General features: G+C 38.5%; 1 protein-coding gene across 1 annotated transcript in view; it reads left to right on the forward strand.

Annotated features, from left to right (window-relative positions):
• The window catches only part of IL18RAP (interleukin 18 receptor accessory protein), a 30,715-nt gene extending 10,949 nt beyond the window's left edge, over window positions 1-19,766 (forward strand). Inside the window, exons 5-11 of the mRNA XM_069094914.1 lie at window positions 1,324-1,474; window positions 3,877-3,948; window positions 4,126-4,249; window positions 5,554-5,705; window positions 6,841-6,978; window positions 18,626-18,799; window positions 18,956-19,766. Coding sequence (XP_068951015.1) covers window positions 1,324-1,474; window positions 3,877-3,948; window positions 4,126-4,249; window positions 5,554-5,705; window positions 6,841-6,978; window positions 18,626-18,799; window positions 18,956-19,323 — 1,179 coding nt within the window. The 3' untranslated portion in view covers window positions 19,324-19,766. The remainder of the gene's footprint in view (window positions 1-1,323; window positions 1,475-3,876; window positions 3,949-4,125; window positions 4,250-5,553; window positions 5,706-6,840; window positions 6,979-18,625; window positions 18,800-18,955) is intronic.
• The last annotated feature ends 817 nt before the right edge of the window (window positions 19,767-20,583 follow it).

Here is a 20,583-nt window from a genome sequence, read left to right on the forward strand (position 1 = left end):
CTGTCTGTCTGTCTGTCTGTCTGTCTGTCTGTCTGTCTGTCTGTCTGCCTGTCTGTCTGTCTGTCTGTCTGTCTGTCTCTGTCTGTCTGTCTGTCTGTCTATCTACCAACCTCTCTATCTTTCTATCTTTTCCAACACTTACATTCTCTATTACTATGGAGGGCAACACTGTTCTCCCAGTCCCTGAGACTTGCAACCCAGAAGTCATCCTGGATTCCTTACTATTTCTCACCCTCCATGTTCAATCGGTTGCTTTTGCAACATCTCTTGAATACATCCCCTTGTCTCCTTTGACATTGATATCTGGTGCACGACTTCTATCACCTCAGGCCTTTATGGCTGCAACAGCCTTCTGATGAGTCTATGTGCCTCAACTTTTTCTCCAAACCAATCCATTCCTCCTTCAGTCATAAAAGAGATTTTCATAAAGTGAAAGCCTGTTCATGGTACCACCTCCTACTCAATAAATTCCAATGACTCCCTGTTACATCCAGGACCAAATACAAAATGCTTTTTTTGGCAGTCAAAGTCCTCTGTAATCTAGCCCCCTCCTACCTTTACAATCCTCTAACACGTTACACCCCAACATCTACTATTTTTTCCTTTGACCCTGACTTCCTAGTTGTTCCATAAACAAGACACCCAAGTTTTCAGCTCCAGATATTTTCACTGACTGTCCCCCATGGCTGGAAGGTTCTCCCCAATCTCTCCTGACTACTGACCTCCCTGTCATCCTTTAAGTCCCAACTAAAATCCCACCTCCTACAGGAAGCCTTCTGTAGATCTTCTTAATTCTAGAGCCTTCTATCTGTTACTACCTATTTATAGCTTGCTTTGCATGTATTTTTTTCATGTTGTCTCACCTACTAGATTATAAACTCCTTGAGAGAATAGATTTTTGCCTCTTTTTGTATTTCTAGTGCTTAGAACAGTGCCTGGAATATAATTGGTCTTTAATAGATACTGATCAATGGACTTATTGCTTACTGCTTGTTTATTGACTATTATTGACTAAATTTCTAATGGTGCAAAACCTCAGAAATATAACAAGCTTTTTTGAACTCACTTATAACAGAGAGGATGGTCCAACTAACTCATATAACATTGTTTCTATGCGAAAATGCATTCCAAGATACAAAGCAATTTACAAATAAATTTTGAGGCCAAGATGGTTTGCAAGGGTGGGACTTCCTACAATTTGAACTGTCAGATCATTAAGGTTTAATTATAATGTGTCATTGTCACAGGGAATCGGGCCACTACTATTAATTAATGACAAAATTAAAAGTCTCATTATTTGATTTTTGTTTTCTCTTGGATTAGAATGGAATGCTGTGCCCCAACTGGAAAAACACTAACATAACGTTTGATGAAATTTATGATTACAATAACGGTGTATATGTATGTGATTATAACCAGTTTATTAACTCAACTTGGTGGATAATGAGAGCAGTTGTTGAAGTGAATACCACTGGTAAGTAATATTTTTTTCAATGAAATTCCTTAAAATGCCCCACTGAGATTCTGACTCACATCAAATTAAGTTAGTTGGTCTTACTGCCATTACTCTGTGCATAAATAATAATTAGATAAAAGCCCTACTCATGGAGAAAAAAATTTAAAAAGCCTCACTATTTACATTTTAAGGTACAAGTCTGTAAAAAAGCATTATTTCATTTCTCTATGTAGAGGCGTTTTCCCTATAATTTGACAAAGCCCATGTAGTTTTAAAAATCAGTATCCCAAAAGTTCTAGTGCAATTTTAACTTTTAAAGCTGGAAGCTTTCAAAACATTTTATCTGTAAAGGTTATATCAATAAAATAAAACAAATACTTTCCCAGCTTCCTTCAGAGTTCTCTCCCAAAATACCTTTTTTTCCCCGAATACCTAACATTTATAAATTGTTTTAACAACTTTTACAAATGACTTTATAAATATTATCTCTCTTAATCTTTATATTATCTAATCTTTATCCTCACAACAACCCTGGGAGGTAATTATTATGCTGATTTTACAGAGGAGAAAACTGAGGTTAAATGACTTACCTAGGGACACAGAGTTAATAAATTTCTGGGGCTAGATTTGAACTCAGGCCTTCCTGACTCCAGTTTCAGTATTCTATCCTCTGTGCCATCTAACTGCCTCCCTATAATAGTTTCCATTCCAACACCTCTCCTCTCTCCAATAGTAAATTTTTGGGAAATATCTAATATGGAAAAACAGCAAGAACAATAATTGACCTTAGCAGTTACTTATAAAGGTGAGGGGGAAAGGAGGCAGCTATATGGCTTAGGGGATAGAACTCTGGGCCTAGAGTCAGGAAGACATGAATTCAAATCTGGTCTCAAACGCTTATTGTCTGTGTGAACTTGGGCAAGTCGCAACCTGTTTGTCTTAATCTACTGGAGAAGGAAATGCAGCCCATTCCAGTATCTTTACCAAGAAAATCTCATAAACAGTATGATCCACAGAATCATGAAGCATTAGACTTGACTGAACAATTGAATAACAACATCAAGGAAAATGAGTTGAATCGGAAAGTTATCAAATGACTTGGTTACTTGGCAGGAAGAGGAAGAAGCGATAGAAGAGGGACAGCTTTGTGGTATCGTAGGGCTTCTGTCTTCCTCCATAACCTAGTGTCCTCACCACCTTTGGGTTCCATATTGCCCTGGGCATAGTTTACGATGAAGGCATCAGGGGGAGAAATTCTTATTTACACTAATAATGCTTTATACCTAATCTCTAGATAAGGTTTCCTGAATCTGCTGTTACATATGTCATCATGAAAAACAAGCAGTTAACAAGGGATTACTATATGCCAGGAATAGTGCTAAGTGCTGAAGACACACACACAAAAAAAGTTCCTGCCCTCAAGGAACTCACATTTTATCTATTTGGGGAGACATTACGACAACAACTATGAACATATAAGACAAATAATCAGCAAATGGGAGGCAATATCTATGCATTTTTTAATCGTACAAAATCTATATATTTTGGAAATCATTCAAAATTTTTAAAGTGCCTCTTAAATATATAAGGAACAAATTGAATAACTGGAGGAATATTCATCATTGCCCATAGCTAGATCATACCAAGATAATATTAATGAGACTATCACTGATGTTAATTTACAATGTTAATGCCATGCCAATAGACACACTAAAGAGATATTTTTCAGTGGTAGATAAGATAATAATGGAATTCAATGAGAATAACAAAAGATTTAAAATATTAAATAAATTTAATATTTTTTGATATTTATTAAAAATTTAATATTTAAATAAAAAATATTAAGGTGATAGAAGAGAAGCATATTTATGGGTAGGTATATATGTATGTCCAAGCTGTCCCAAAAGCCTTGGTGCTATTTGAAGATTCAACAGCAAAAGATTTTTGAACACCCTGTATAGGGGTGTGTGAATATGGATGTGCTCGTGCCTCTGTGTGTGTGTGTGTGTGTGTGTGTGTGTGTGTGTGTGTATCTATTACCCATGTGATCTCAGGCAAGTCAGTGCTCTTCAAGGAAGGGGCCATAATGTCAAAGATGTCCACTGTTGTTCCATAAGCCTGTCCCAACTTGTGAAGAAGCTGTAGTACTCCCTTACTGAGTCTTGGGGGGATAAGCTTTCATCTAGAAGTCTTTAAGATAAGAATCCTACCTCCCCCCACTCCCAACACACACACACACAGCGTAACACAACACAACAAAACATAAAACCTGCTGTCCTAGTATTATGGAGGTGGGAATTGATGAAGGAGAATGAAAATTTGAAATACTTGTCTCCAAATCAAGACCATGTTCTAAAAGGTTATAAACAAATTTATCAGTTTTCATAGCACAAAGAATGAAGCTTTGTTTTCTCTTCCAGTGAAATATACTTCACTCACACCAGTCATTGCTGATCCACCAACTGACAAAGTCACTTTGGAAGTGGAACTTGGTAAGTTGGGACCTGTCTCTCTACTTGGAAAGGGCCATGAACATAGGGACAAACGGCCTTCCCTGTGTCACAGTGCTCATCTTTGAGAACAACTCCCTTGCTTTTTGTATGGCCTGCAGTCTCAGTTACCTGATCTGTAAAATTACCATATTCTTCCTTCCTATTCCCTATTTCCAGGAAAGCCATTGACTCTTGTATGCAAAGCACATTTTGGCCCAGAAAAATATTTCATCCCTGTGATAAAATGGTATGTTGAAGATGCTGAGCTTAACAGAGAAGAACTAAGACAAGAAAACAAAAGGTAAAATTAAAATCCAGGGAAATGCCACCCCAACTTTATTGAATGCTTTATCCTCTTTCACATCAGTTTCATCATCTGTGAAATCAAACAAATGGGTCAGCTGACTCCTAAAACCTTTCTTATCTCTGGATTTCTGATCCTATAAATTATACAAGGTGTCTGAAAAGTCTTGGTGTAGATTTAAGCTTTAATAGATTTAATAAGATTTTGGAAAACGTGTGTATCTCTGTACATGCACACACATGTATATATACATTGTGCAATGTGATTTTACACATACACATACATACACATACGTGTGTGTGTGTATACACACATTTACAGAGAGAGAAAAAGGTGATAGGGGGATGGATAGAGAGTCAGAGATAGACCAGGCTCACGTCTTACCTCTGACACATACTATGTGACCCTGGGCCAATCACTTAATGTTTCAGTTCCCCAGACAACTTTCTGTGATTGTAAGTTACAGAAAAGGTACCAATCTACACTGGTAGAAGAAGATGCTTCATTAGGAATTCTTACATTGATGAAATGGAGTCATGGGATCATAGCACAAAAGGTGGAAGGAACTTGGATACTATCTAGCACACATCTCTCTTTTATAGATGAGGAAGCTGAGGTAGAGAAAGATTAAGGGACTTGTCCAAGGTCATATAGACATACATATATACATCTCTTTCTCATATGAACATATATAACCACAGTAGCTTGTCAATGCTTTTAAATCTCCAAGCCCTAGTAACCTTGCCCTGGCACATCATAGGCACTCATTAAATGTCTATTGATTGACAGATGAGGTTTATCTCTGGTAAAGGGACTCACTGCTTTGATTCCTAATCCACCGCATTGCTATCAGGCTTGAGGACAAGAGAATCCAGCATAATAATCCCTAATAAATCTGACTTCTTATTCATATTAAATACATCTAGATTGAATCATAAAGATATTGGATCATAGGATCTAAATAGACAAGAATCTTTAAAAATTATATAGGCTAAACCTCTTATTCTGCAGCTATGAATTTGTGACCCAAAGACTTCTGTCTTTAGGAAAATGCCTTAGGATAGTGACTTTGTATAGGTAGTGAGGAGTAAAACTAGTAATTCAAACCTGAGTTCTCTGACTTTAAATTCAACACTTTCCTTCCACTTTATGCCACTTCTAAAATAAATTTCTCATTCTTATGATTATAGATAAGTATTAAGTGACAGCTATGCTGTCAGTAGGCTCACAGGAGGTTCTGACATGTGTTCTTTTCATAGGTGATGAGCCAGGTATATGACAGCAGTGTCTTTCTTTCCTAGTATCATCAACCAACCAGAGAGAAAAACTATACATTACACTTCCTTCTTGAAGAAAGTAACTAAAAAGGATCTACTAAGGAATTTTATATGCTTTACTCAGAATTCTGTGGGGAATACTACGCGGATCATCAAGCTGAAACAGAAAAGAGGAGGTAAACCCCAAAGTATCATGTTAGAGATGTGGTTTGTCTATGTCTACAGGGAAGTGGGCATGAGGCAGGCTTTGTTGTTAAGAGAATATCTAGTTCTCTTTTTAGCTTCACTTCTAACTAACTGCCAACCCCTGGGAACTAATCTTATTTTCATATCCATTAGAAAGAAAGAAAATAAATAAGCATTTATTAAGTACCTACTATATACCAGGCACTGTGCTGTGTGTTATAAATATTAGCTCATTTGATCCTCACAATTAACCCTGGGAAGTAGCTGCTATCATTATCTCCATTTTACATTTCAGGAAACTGAGGCAGACAGAGGTTAAGTATCGTGTCTAGGGGCAGTCAACCAGGAAGTGTCTGAGGCTGGAATTGAGCTTAGGTCTTCCCATCTCTAGGCCCAATGCTCTATATACTGACTCCAGAAACCAACAGGGCCCTTGCAACAATCTAGACTTTTCTGGAGCAAGTGCCAATCCTCTGAGAGCTTGCGATCTATCTAACACCATATGAAAAGTTCCCAGGAATAATTGTCCTCAGGGTTCCTGGGCTTCCTCATTCAGCCCAAACATGATAAGCATATTATTTTAGAACTGGAAGGGACCTTGAAAATCATCTAATCCCAACCACCTAACTTTCAAAATGAGAAAACAAGCCCAGAGAGATTAAATACCTTGCCCCAGGTCACAAGTGCCAAGTTGAAATCCAATACCAACTCCAGGCTTCTCTGTGCATCTAATACTGCCTTTCATCTAGTTTTCTCCAAAGAGTTAGTGCATATGGATGTGGAGTGCTTCCAGTGGAGGGGTTTTTGTGAAAATGATTGTAAACTAAAAGGTTCTGTTTGGGAATATGGGTGGGTTCCTTTACAACATATTTTTTTTAAAGCAATAGGGGTTAAGTAACTTGTTCAAGGTTACATGGCCAGTTATTCCTGGGTGTGGTGCTGAGTATCTGAGCCTGGATTTGATCCCCAGGTCATCCCAACACTGGAGCCGGTGCTCTTACTCGCTGAGCCACCTGGCTGCCCCTTTTACAAGGTATTTTTATACAAACATCGTCTTTTCTCTAGACCTGTTGCTTGCCAGGGAATTAATGGAGAATAACAGCTGTGATTTTTTTTTCTTCCCAGTGCTTTTCACATATATACTATTTGGAACCACTTTAACACTGGTGGTAATCCTCCTGGCAAGTGCCTTCATCTATTGTTACTGGGTTGAAATGGTCCTTCTGTACCGAACTTACCAAGCCAAGGATGAAACTCTGGGGGGTAAGTTCTGCAGTCTTGGATTTTCTCTTAAGGAACTGAAATAAATGGTCAATAGAGTAGATTCTTGAAAATGTTCTCTTAGAACTGATGAAGTCTGAATTCAGATTAAAGTATATATTTTTTTCATTTTCTTTATTTTTCTTGCTTTTTTATTCGCAACATAGTTAATAGAGAAATGTGTTTTGCACGACGCCACATGTATAATGGATATCATATTGCTTGCCTTCTCAATGGGTGGGGGAACAGTTGGAGGGAAGAAGAGAATTTGCAATTCATAATAAAAGAAATGGATATTTAAAAAGTGCTCTCTTAACCACTGGACCATGCTGTTTGAATTGGTAAGATTTGAGCTTTTTTGAGGGGAAATTGACCTTCATATACTCCAGCCTTTGTGGGCCCAGATCCAACATGAAATCTAGCCTATAGCAGAGTGTGTATAGCAAGAATTGTAGAGTTCTAAGAGCATCTAGTATTGGCAAATATTTAATAGGATCATCCTGGCATAAAACAATCTTTGATTGCATACAGTTGCCAGCTCTGCTCTGTGTACCTGGGTATCTCTGGCATGGTACAGAGCATATGGTAGAATCAATGTATTTATTGCTTTCTTTTATCTTACTTCAATCATGTTCCCTAATCATACCATTAAGCCAGTATACACACACACATACACACATGTATATGTATTTCTAATATTTGTGAAGGGACAGCTAGGTGGTACGATGGGTAGAGCACTGGGCCAGGAGTCAAAACAGACCAGAGTTCAAGTCTGACCTCAGATGCTTATAAGCTGTGTGACCCAAGGTAAGTCACTTAACTCCTGCCTGCATCAAACTGGAGAAAGAAATGGCAAACCACTCCAGCATCTTCTTCCCGGAAAACCCCATGGACAGTTGGCTCATGGACTCACAAAGGATGTGACTGAATGACTGAACAAGTACTTGTGAAATGTAGTGGAGGAAAAGTATTGAGGTTCTCTAATATGACCACAAAAGTTCTCCCAGGCTTTGGAGAGGAAAGTTAGACTCATGATTGCTGACAGTAGGGTTGGCTAATAGCAATACAGTAGGAAAATGTTGGATTATCCATAGGTGAACCAGAGATTATTTTAAAGAACAAATCTTCATGTTCCCATTAATGCTCACTGAGGACTGCAATGTGAAGAACACTGAGAATGTGGCTGCAGAACGACTTTGAAAAATGAAAAGGGGCTATGTAGATATAAGGTATTCTCACTAATAAAATACTCCAACCATTTATTCAGAAATGAGGCTGCATAGTATAGTAGAAAGAGGAAAGGATTTGCAGTCAGAGGAGCTGAGTTCGATTCCAGGCTGTCTCTTACTCTCTGTAAGACATTGTTCCAAGTTTTTTCCTCTCTGTGGCCCTTGTTTTCCTTATCTGTAAAATGACCACTAGGGACCTCTTCCAGCACTAACCCTGTCCCATGATCCCTTGTCCTTACTGAAGCCCCACATTCGAATTTTCCTGGTCCTTCAGAAGACATGTGCTCTTTATTTTATTGTTTCTAGATGTCTTTAAGATTAATTTGTGTTACAGACCTGCCCAGAGCTGGATTCTGTGATTTTCTTATTCCTGAAAAAGGAGAATCCATATGTTTCTTCTTGCCTTTTTTTTTTTTAAATTGAGACTGGTTCTTCCTATCTCGCCCAGGCTGGAAATACAAGATCATTTCCACTCTGATTAACTCAGAGCTAATCTGTTAGCAATTAATTCTCCCTATCTCAAGCCCTTCCCCATTCTACACCATCATCATCTCAGCTCCCAAAACGATTTCCTGAAGTGTACGTGGGTCTACATCACCACTCGACTTCAGAAATTCCAAGACCTGCCCTGTTTTCTGACCTGGGTTAGTTTGCCTCTCCCTAGGCAACTCAGTGGTTCTCCTTTCCAAAAGGCTCACCAGATTGGTGCTGAACTTAATGTGGATTGCTTAGAATTCCCAAGCTTGAGATCCACCAACCTCAGCCTCCCAGGGAACAGAGATTACAGACATGTAGCCACCATCCCAGCATGGGTACTCTCAATCAATCCAACAACAGGTATTTATTAAGTACTTATATGTGTCAGGTGCTGCTCTAAGCACTTGAGAAACAAAAGAGAAAGCAAAAACAGTACCTAGTCTCAGAGAATTTATGCTGAATTGGGAGAGATATCTTTAAATCAGACTATACAAGATAAATACCAAGAATATAGAGGGTAACCCTAGATCAGATTGCACTATTAACTGGGACAAGGAAAGGTCTCCTAGAGGATTTTGTGCTTGAGCTGAATCTTAAAGAAAGCCAGGCTTTGTCCAAGTCGAAACAGTCGGTACCAAAGCATGGAGGCAGGAGATGGAGTGTCATAGACAAGGTAGGCCAATATTGCTAAATTGTAGAGTATTTGGAAAGGTACAAAAGGTCCAGGCTGTAAGGAGCTTTTAAGGACTTCATATTTGACATTAATGATAAGAGTCGCTGGAGTTTCTTAAACAGGGTGGTAAAATCATTTTGGTAGCTGGCTTGATGGTGGTATAGAGTAGGGAAGGATTTGAGACAGGGTGAACTTATTGGACTAGTCCAAATGAGAAGTCACAAAAGCATGAATTGAGCTGCTATTTGTGTGAGTGAAGAGAAAGGAGAGTTTGTGAGAGATATTGTGGGGAAAGAAATGATGGGATCTGGCAGCTGATCAGATCTATGTTGTGGTCAAGAGAGAGGATTCCGAGATAATATTGCAGTTAGCAGTTCAGGTGACTGGGAGAATGGTAGTGCCCTGGACAGTAAGAGGGATGTCTAGAATAAAGGAGGTCTTGGGGGTGGGGATAAGGCAGAAAGATAAGTTGGGTATGTTGAGTTTGAAATGACTACTTACAGGGAGCTGACCACCTGACTGCCTTGTGCTTTCCATTCTCCAGTCTGAATGCCAAAATTTGTAATGAGGTAAAATATAGTCTTCACAAAACCTAAAGAAAAAGAATGAGTGGAAGATAATAATAACATTTATTTATACAATACTCTAAAGTTTTGTAAATTACTGTACATGTACTATCTTTCGTTGATCCCTACAACAACTCCCACAGACACAATTACTCTAATCTCTTAGATGCCAAAGGTTCAGGAAGTTTAAATGACTTGCCTAGAGTCACAGAATTAGCCAAGTGTGATGATGACTAAGTAAGATTTGAACCCTAGCTTCTCCTATTTCTAGATTGAGCTTTTTCTCTACCATTTCATGCTATTTTCTTAGATTAGATTTATTATGAAAAGAAAAGCTTTCAGAAACTGTAGTAAGAAATATGACATTGTGGTATATAACACAGGGCTGGGGGTAGGGGAATCTAGATTTCATTTCTTTTGTTATTCAGTCGTTCCAGTAGTGTTTGATTCTTTGTGACCCCATTTAGGGTTTTCTTAGCAAAGATACTGGAATGATTTGCTTTTTTCCCCCCTCCAGTTCATTTTACAGATAAGGAAACTGAAACATACAGGGCTACATTACTTGTCTAGCGTTACATAGTGAGTGTCTGAGGCTGGATTTGAACTCAGGTCTTCCTGGCTCCAGGTCAGGTACCCTATCCAGTGAACTACTTAGATTCCCCTGATTTAATTTCTAGTAGGGCTAAAGCAAATGTCACCCCAATCACACCTGGACTTTGTAGTTTTAATAACTGGTTTTAAAATGTTCTTTCAATTCAATAGGTACCACAGGATATATCTTAGTAGAAACCTCAGAGTAATTACACATGCTCCTTACTAATGAGAATTACAGCACAAAAAAGTCTTTTACATTTTGCAAAGATGAGTTAGCCATCTCTAAAACACTAAAATTGCTTGTTTATTTTTTCAGTGTAAGACTGATAGTGACTTAGTGTCCAGGTCACTAGACTTTTAAACTTAAGGAAATTTCTACCTCATTGCTCCCCATTTTCTTATCTGTAAGATGAAGGAGGGTGCTTAAAAACCAAATGACATAAGGACTCTTCAGCTCTTAAATTCTTTTATTTTTTTTTTTGCCAACTAGTCCTAAAGTTCAGTTACATTTTTAGAGCAGTGATATAGTGCCCTCTGCTGTCAAAATTAAGAAACTTTCTTTGAATTCCAGTTAATTTATTCAAGTACTTATTAGGTACTTACCATTTAGCAGGGTTAGGTGGTGCAGTGGGTATAGTGCCAGACCTGAAGTCAGAAAGATTCATCAAATCTGGCCTCGGACACTTACTAGCTGTTTGCTAGTGACCCTGTTTGCTTTAATTCCTCCTCTGTAAAAATGAGCTGGAGAAAGAAATGGCAAATCTTTGTATCTTTGCCACGAAAACCCCCAACGGGGTCACGGAGGGTCAGGCACAACTGAAGCGAATGAACAGTAATAACAGAAGACATTAATAATTAGCGGATAAAACATGAAGACCCACCGAAGAAGGATTGAGAAGGGTCAGTTATGCACATAGGAGGAGAAAAAGAGGAGGAAAGCCCAGAAAGGAAAGAATATGTAGGAAGACAGGGTGGCAAACAGTTATCAAATGCTATAGTAAGGTCAAGAAAGAAGACTGGGGGGAAAAGCCATTGGACTTTGCAATTAAAATATCATTAGATATTTGGGAATTCAATCAGTGGAGCTGCCAAAAAGCATTTATTAAACAACTATGACTAAGAGCGAAGAGTAAAAAGACAAAATCCAAATGGCTTTTTTTAATGGCTTTACATTAATGGCTTTAATGGCTTACATTCTAATGGGAGAGGCATGCATATGTAGGTACATGCAATTTAGATGCAAAGTCAATACAAGGGACAAAGAAATAAAATAAAATTGAATTAAAAAACTAAAGCAGATACAATGTAATCATAGAGGGGAAGGAATTATTAGCTGGGGGTACCAGAGAAATATCCTGCTGAAGGTCCCCTTTCGGCTGAGGCTAAAGTGGAGAAGAATAGTATTCCAAACCTGGAAGACAGCCAGGGCAAAGGCAGTGGTCATGGGAGCATCCTGTTTGTGGAACAAGGAGGAGGCCGGTATTGCTGGAGCTGGATTGTAGAGAGTGGGGAAAGGAATAATGTTTAAGAAGACTGAAGAGATAGGAAGGTGCCAGGTTGTGACTGACAAATGACATGGCCAGACTTCTCTGTTAGGGAAATCATTTTGGAAGCTGTGTGGAAGGTGAATTGGAGCAGAGAAAGTCTTGAGGAAGGCAGACCAATTAAAAGGTTGCCTTATGTCCAGGATAGAGCAATTTCAATTGAGTGATGAGGTTAGATTCTAGATTAGAAGGGACTGGGAGCAGAAGTGAACTCAGTGTAGATGGTTTGTAGTAAATGACTTTTTCTAGAATTTGCTATGAAAAGGAGTAGAGGTAAAGAATGCTAACTTTGGAGGTGGTTAGGTGGCGCAGTGAATAGAGCGTTGGCCATAGAGTCAGGAGGACCTGAGTTCAAATCCAGCCTCAGACACAACACAAAACTAGCTGTGTGACATTCAGCAAGTCACTTAACCCCAACTGCCCTATATCCCTCCCTCCAAAAAGCAAAAAAAAAAAAGAATGCTAACTTTGAAGGACTGTCAGGGTCAAGTAAAGGTTTTTAAGGATGGAGGACATGCAGCTATCTTTGTAAATAGTAAGAAAGGAACCATGGGATAGAAAGATTGGAACTGAGAGATCTAGGGAATGATTGGGAGTATTGCAAGTGCAAGAGGGGATTAGAGGGGATAAGATCAAAGTCAAGTTGAAGGTGAGCTTTGACAAGGAGAAAGGCCTCCCCTTCAGAGACTGAAATAGATGAGAGAATATGGAATAATGTTAGAAGGTTTTAAGATGGAGAATTAGAGAATAAGTAGCTCCTGACAAATGACCTCAATTTTCTCAGTAAAGTTTTATCTTACTTTTAAATTACTTTTGTACTTCAAAAGACCTAATAGTTCAATATTGTGGACACTCATGTCACAGAATCACAGAATTTGATACTCAGAAGGCTATATAGTTCAAACCACACATGAAAGGAATCCTTACTATAGCATACCTTACCATACAACAAATGGCTCTTCAGCTTTTCTTGAAGACTTTCAAAGAGAGAGAACCCATGATCTCTCAAGGTGAGAGAGTATACCATTTCTAAGTCTTAGTAGTCTCCATGATTTGCTATGGTAGTCCCTTAATTTACCTAGTTTTATTCTCACTAGTCTATCTAGTTTCACCAGTTGCATAGTCTATGCTTGGGGCCTTTCTAGCTTGGAATAACCTGACAAAGATTTAATTCTGTTGATGGAAGAAGACTTACTCATCTCCACTCCTTAATAAAGCCTTTGAGTCGGACTTCAGTGGTAGTATTTTAAATTGCTATCCAATTGAGTCAACAGAAAACTAAGCAAAGCTTGGTAACACTAGGACTCCATTGTTTTGAAGTTATACCATAGAGTAAGTACCTTCTGAGTTATATAATACTTGTGAATGAGTAGAAATCAAGAAGAATGCTAAGTGAACCAATAAAATATAAGTGGACAAAGTGGCTTAAAAAGGAAGAGATAGTCTCTCTTCTCCTGGGTTTTTTCTATTGTCTAGGGATTTGTGACACTGCTGTCTCCCGGTCCTATTTCCTAATTATCTGATGAGTCTTCTCCACCCTCCTTTGCTGCATTTTCATCCAGATGAAACACATTTACCTTGTGATCCTAAAGGACTACGATCTTCCTTTTCTCTTTTCCCCGTGCTTGGTGATCTTGTCAGCTTTCCTGTACGTACTCAATTACTTCTATGCAGATAATTCTAACATCTATTTATCCAGCTTTAACCATCCCCTGAACTCCAGTCTCACATCACTGACTTATTAGACATCTAGAATTAGATGTCCGTAGACATTCAGCTCGACTAGTCCAAAACATAGCTCATTATATTTATTTTCAAACTCTCTCTATTTTCCAACTTTCTCTTTACTCTCAAAGGCACAATCACCCTCCTGATTGCCCTAGGCTGTTGACTTCAGTGTCATCCTCTATTCCTTACCCCACATTTGTCCCATATATTCAATGTGGCTGGATCCTGTGATTTCTACCTACAAAACATGTCTCCTCTCCTCTGACATAGCCCTGCTACAAAACCTTCACTCCTAGACTATTGCAAAAGCTTTCTAATTTTTTTCCTGCCTTCAGTTTCCCTCCACCTAGTTGCCAAGGTGATCTTTCTAAAGCAAATGTTTGACTATTGCCATGCCCTCACTGAGTGAACTCCAGTTATATTCAGGATCATATATATATAGAACTCCTATTATATTCAGGACCAAATGTAAAATCATTTGTCATTTAAAGCCCTTCACAACCAAGATCCTTTATGAATTTCCAGTTCTCTTACACTTTCTACTCCCCTCTATGTATTTTATGATCCAACAACATGATCCTTCTTGCTATTCCTTGAATACAATATTCCCTCTCTCAACTAGGGAACTTTTCACTGGCTATCTCCTGTGACTGGAATGTTCTCTCTCCTGATCTCCATTTCTTGGTTTCTTTTAGGACTTAGCCCAAATCCCACTTTCTGCAGGAAATTTTTCCCAACTCCCTTTCCTACCCTACCACCGTTAATGCTCCCCCTGAGATTTTTTCCGATTTACTCCGTATATATCTATATATCTCATACATAGTTAAGTGATGGCATTTTGTCTTCCCCCAATTAGAATGTGATCTCCTTGAGGGTAAGGACTGTTTTTTATCTTACTTTGTATCCCCAATGCTTAGTACAGTGTTTCATACATATATACATATACATACCATATATATATATATATATGTGTGTGTGTGTATGTGTATGTACATGTATGCTTAATAAATGCTTGCTGACTGAACAACTTGGAAAGATTCTACAGTAAATGATGATGATAATCATCATTATAATTATATTTATCACAATCTCATTATTGAATCATTGACCTAGAACTGGAAGCGGCCTTAGAAGTCATCTAGTCCAAGGCCCTCTTCTTTCAGATGAGAAAAATGAGACCAGGGAAGGCTCAATGACGTAACCAAAGTCACATAGGTGATAAGCATCAGATGCAGAATTTGAACCCTGGTTCTCTGACTCTAGAGCCTCCTTTCTATCTCGCATAAACTATAGAACACCATGGAATGTATGTGCCAAATTTGGTAAAGAAAATAAATATACCTTGTGAATCATTCAGAATTCTGTAACAAGAATAATCATATACATATATATATATGCCTACTTGATATAATTATAGTTTCACATTTATATAATATGCTGTAATTTGGCATTTTCCACATGGTAACACTGGGAGGTTGCCATTACAAATAGCATTTCCATTTTACAGATAAGAAACTAAGGCTTTGACCTCATGTTTACTCTTACTTATCACCATCATCAATTTCAACATCATTTTCACCATCGCTATTGCTAGGTGACTTACCATGGTCACAAAGCTCATGAGGGCTAGAGTAAGAAAACAGGTCTTTCTTCTCTGATGCCAAATCCAATATTATCATTTCATACACTTTCATATCTCTTCTCTCGTTTACATATCAAAATATTCCTGTGACGTAGGTAGAGCTGGATTATCTTCATTTTACAAACATATAAACTGAGATTCCAAGAAGCTAAGTGACTTGTCCCCCAAGGCAAGCTAGGGACAAGGCCAAGATTAAAATCCAGACAACACTCCTTTAATTGTGTGTTAGTTTACTAGCACACTTTTTCCATAGAGCTTTGAAGATGGAAATTACTATTAAAAATAAAGAATTTTTTGGGAGAGTAAAGTGTAGGTATAATAAAAATCACATAATTATAGGTAATTACTAGTATTGGTACCTGGGCAAAATGCCATTACAATGAACTTTAAGCAGGAATTCAAGATGTAATATTTTGATTTCTGGAATTTCTTGTGTGAAACTTCACTTTTAAATAAGTGGGACCTTGACTGGCATTCATAGAAAACTTCAAGAGCTGGTGGTGTTGATAGTAGTATTTAATTTTATTTTATTTTTTGCCATTACAATGGATTTCCCTGCAATGAGATATGGCCTGTAATTAGCCACTTATAACTAAACCAATACTTACCCACAAAGTTCATCAATGAGGTGGCACTGTGGATAGAATGCTGGGGCCTAGAATCAGAAAGACCTGATCAGATCTGGCCTTAGGCATATACATACTTGCTATGTGACCCTGGGCAAGTCATTTAGCCCTGTTTGCCTCAATTCCTCATCTGTAAAATGAGCTGGAGAAGGAAAGGGCAAACAGTGTCTTTGCCAAGAAAACTCCCCAAAGAGGTCACAAAGACTTAGACATGATTGAAAAATGACTAAGGAACAGCAAACAACAGCCTCCAAAATTAAGGCAAGTATTGGGAGGATCAGGTAGCGGCAATTGAGGTTGATAGATCTCTTGAGCTCATCACACCAAATTCTGAGTCAAAATTGTGAATCCCTGGCAGTTTGAGTTAGGGAGGAGTTAGGACCTATCCAGTTCAGAAATGGAACAGGTCAAAAAGCTCCTATAATGATCAGAGCAGCATCAGACCTATAAGTGGACGTTGCATTGCCAGCCTTAACTGGGATACCCACTTTTATTTTCTTTTAATAGAAAAAAAGAGTATATGGGTGAGATATGTAGTTGCTATCTGTTATGAGGGTGATAGAGGCAACAGAAGACTGCTCTGTGCATCATTAGGTAATAAATTTTCTTACCTCTAAAATGGGGAAATCAAAGCTAATTTATCTCACAGAGTTGGAGTGAGATAAAAAGCTATGGAAACCTTTAAGTCCACTAAAATAAAGTCCACTATTATATCTGAACAGAAAGCAAATCATCAGTTTTTAATACCATCTCTCTTCTCACATATTTGCCTTTTCTTTCTAATAAACATTGATGAATTCAGTTACTGTTTTCCAACAAATTGGAATGATTGGTTTGTGTTATGACAGAATCCTGAAACACTGTTTACTTATCCTACTCAAATCCAATCATTCACTTACAATTAAAAAGTACCTATTCTACTATGCCCCTGTGTAGCAGCAAGCACCCCAGCATCCTCAGGGTGGCTGCTAACACAGGTTCTTAAATCAGCTTTGTTAAAGGAAAGCAACTCAAAATTGGTTAACAAGCTTACTTTAATCAGTCAAACATATGTATTGTTTACCTAGTTCAGGGGAAAAAGGTCAGCACCCCGAACTTCAGAGTATAGAGACAGAATTATCAAGACAGAAAAAGGTCAAGTAGACAGCTTTCCAAACTGTCCAACCATTACATCCATACCAAAAACATCTGGGTTTCAAAGCCGGGGGGCCCTGGACAATGGCTTCCCAGAGTTTCATCTGATCAAATCACAGAACACTTCTCAAAGTGAACCCTAAAACAAAGCTACACATCAGGGCTGATATAGCCTTCTCCTGGCTCAGAGAATGTAACAACCTTATTGACCCACTGGCCAATCAAGCAGTATCTACTGAAAAACAAGCCTCCCACCCCAGGCTCCAGGTGTACTTTAGCCTAGGGGCAGGGAAGATCTTTAAATTTACATTCCCATTACAACTTGGCATGGTGATTTGTATGTCTCATGATTTCTTTCTGGGAGAGGAACTAGATGCGCCATTTCAAGTGATGTGCTTTACCAAAGCAAACCAACAACGTTTCCACCAAGGACTGGGAGCATTAAAGAATTAAATGAGGGGCAGCAAGTTGACACAAGAGCACCGTCCCTAGAGTCAGGAGGATCTGAGTTCAAATCTGGCCTCAGACACTGAACACAAAAACTAGCCATGTGACCCCAATTGCCTTCCAAAATCAAGGAGAAAAAAAAAGGATTAAATGACTGGTCTAGACATACAGACGGTGTATGCTGAAGGTAAGACTTGAACGTATATCTTCCTAATTCCAAGTTAGTAATATTGGCCATTAAATGGGCATATCAGTCTTTTAAATGTTATCAACTAATTTGTTGTTCAGTCATTTTTCAGTTCTGTCCAATTCTTTTGGGACCACATTTGGGGTTTTCTTGGCAAAGATTTTGGATACATTTCCTTCTCCAGATTATTTTATAGATAAGGAAATAGAGGCAAATAGGGTTAAGTGACTTGCCTAGGGTCATGTGGCTAATAAATGTCTAAGGCTGTTTTTGAACTCAGGAAGATGAGTCTTCCTGACTCCAAGTCTAGCACTCTATTTACTGTACCACCTAGCTGTCCCACTAATTATTAATAAATTGTTGATAACAAATGTAATTCATTATTAATTAGTGACTGATACAGTACTTAGAGATTTGCAAAGTATTTCATATATCATATATTTGATAAATGAAATCAGTAAAATGCGACATTCTTTCATGTACCTTATGTAAGCATAGAGATATATCTTTTTTATATGTTGAGCAGCTAGGTGGCCCAGTGGATAGAGCACTCATCTTTGTGAGTTCAAATCTGGCCTCAGACACTTACTAGATGACTGGGCAAATCGTTTAACCCTGTTTGCCTCAGTTTCCTCATCTGTAAAATGAACCAGAGAAGGAAATGGCAAACCATTCCAGTATCTTGGCCAAGAAAACCAAATGGAATCATGAAAAATCAGACACAACTGAAACAACATGTCAATTATACATAACATTAAAATACAAAATGGTTTAACTCCCTCACCCCTTTTTTTCCTCATCAGATAGAAAAGAATTTGATGCTTTTGTGTCCTATGCTAAACAAGACTCCTTTGATAAGCTGGACCTTTCATCTCTGAATGAAGAAAACTTTGCGTTGGATTTACTCCCTAAAGTGTTGGAAAAAAAATATGGATACACTTTGTGTTTGTTTGAAAGGGATGTGATCCCAGGAGGAGGTAAGTGGGTAGAGGTAAAAAGTTTCCTTCCTTACCTGGGCATCTGCGCTGTTAGAACACTCTGGATTTCATGGTGGACACCAAGACCTCTGATGCTTGAGCAGGTAAGGGTGTCACACACTACACATAACAAAATACTTGTTTCTTTCCCTCAAGCTTACACAGAAGATATTGTGAAAACCATTAAGCGGAGTCGGAGAGTCATCTGCGTCCTAAGCCCCAGCTACGTGAACAGCCCCACTGTCTTTGAATTGCAAGCCGCAGTCAATCTTGCCTTGGAAGACCAAACATTGAAACTCATTTTAATTAAATTCTCTCCCTTCAAAGAGCCAGATTCTTTACCTCACCGAGTGAAGAAAGCCCTTACTGTACTTCCCACCATCACTTGGAGAAGTTCGAATTCAGCTGCTTCAGATTCCCGATTCTGGAACTGCATTCGTTACCACATGCCTGTGAAAAACCAGCAGAGATTAGGAGAGAAAGGGTTCAAGATTTTTCCAAGAATGTTCTCATTTAAAAAATGAAGAAGAAAATTATTCATTATGAGAGAAACCACTGTGAGGCGCTACTGGCTCAAGGAATGATAAAGTTAGAGTTGCTGCCTCTTGCCTTCCCAAGCGATTGCAAGGAATACATTGGAAATTATCCTATTAGTCAGTGCCAGACCTGTTGGCACAGCAACAAACTTAGGACAGCACTGTACAACCTTAGGTTTCCTTCACTGGAAAGGGATTACATCCCCCAAACCCCATGTTGCCTGTCATCCAAGGGTTCTTGACTTTTTTTCCCCTCTGATGTGGCAGTGAATTTAATAAAAGAAAAAGAGATTACAAAAGCTCGTCTATGTGCTTGATGGGCATATATTGCCATTTAAAATGATTAGTGGATATATTGTATTCATGACTTTTTTTTTTCGTCTGTTAGCAAAATCAAATAAAGGCTTTGCATTTGAAATGATTATGACCCTAGCTGAAGGTTTCTTGGCAGAGTTACTGCTTACTGCTCCAGTGACAGATCTGGAGTATTGGGAAGGAGGGGTTGTGGATGGGAAAGCAGATGGGTGTGACCCATCTGAAGCAGATGGGACAGAGTAGGGACTGGGATGGTCTTAAATACCCAAGCCAGTTACTAACAAGATAAGCAGCCAGGAGGACAGGTGTGAATAATAGGGAGACAGCATGGTGGAGTGGACTATGGGTAGAAAGATGGAAGTTGTAGTCCCAAGTTGGCCACTAAATCCATTTTTAAAGTTAGTTACTTTAAGCAAGCCGCTACACATCTCTAGACCTCTTCATCTGTAAAATGAAAGTAGCACTATGTAAGCCCAAAAGGAGCTTTCACTTCTGAGATTTGATGATTTCTTGAGTGGGGAGACCAGGAGTCAGAAATTAAGAACAGAGGAAGGCAGCAAGGGTGTGCTGGAGTCAGCTCTCAACAGTTTGGGAGAACGTATTGTTAAATGTTCAGTGTGGGTATTTAAACCTTGGAAATTGGGAAATGCTATACACGTCAGGGCTTGGTTTATCATTTTGTTGATTTTGTAGATTTAAGAAAGTAATGGGGAAAATATTAATAATGCAATTTAAATTTAAAAGTGTGTCCTGTCTGCTTTTTTAAAAAAAGAGATCCAGTTGTTAAATACCACTGGGTCTGGGACTCAGACAAGAATGTGTTAAAAAAAAATGTACAAACAAATGCTAGGTAAAGAGTTTGTCTAATAGTGCAATAACAATTAATTTCACTTAAATGACACTATCCAGTTTACACAGAAGCTCACTGGTCAA

Source organism: Petaurus breviceps, unplaced genomic scaffold (genome assembly GCF_028583685.1).
Source record: "Petaurus breviceps papuanus isolate PSGF00001 unplaced genomic scaffold, PetGlider_PUasm1.0 223, whole genome shotgun sequence".
Classification (NCBI taxonomy): Eukaryota; Metazoa; Chordata; class Mammalia; order Diprotodontia; family Petauridae; genus Petaurus; species Petaurus breviceps.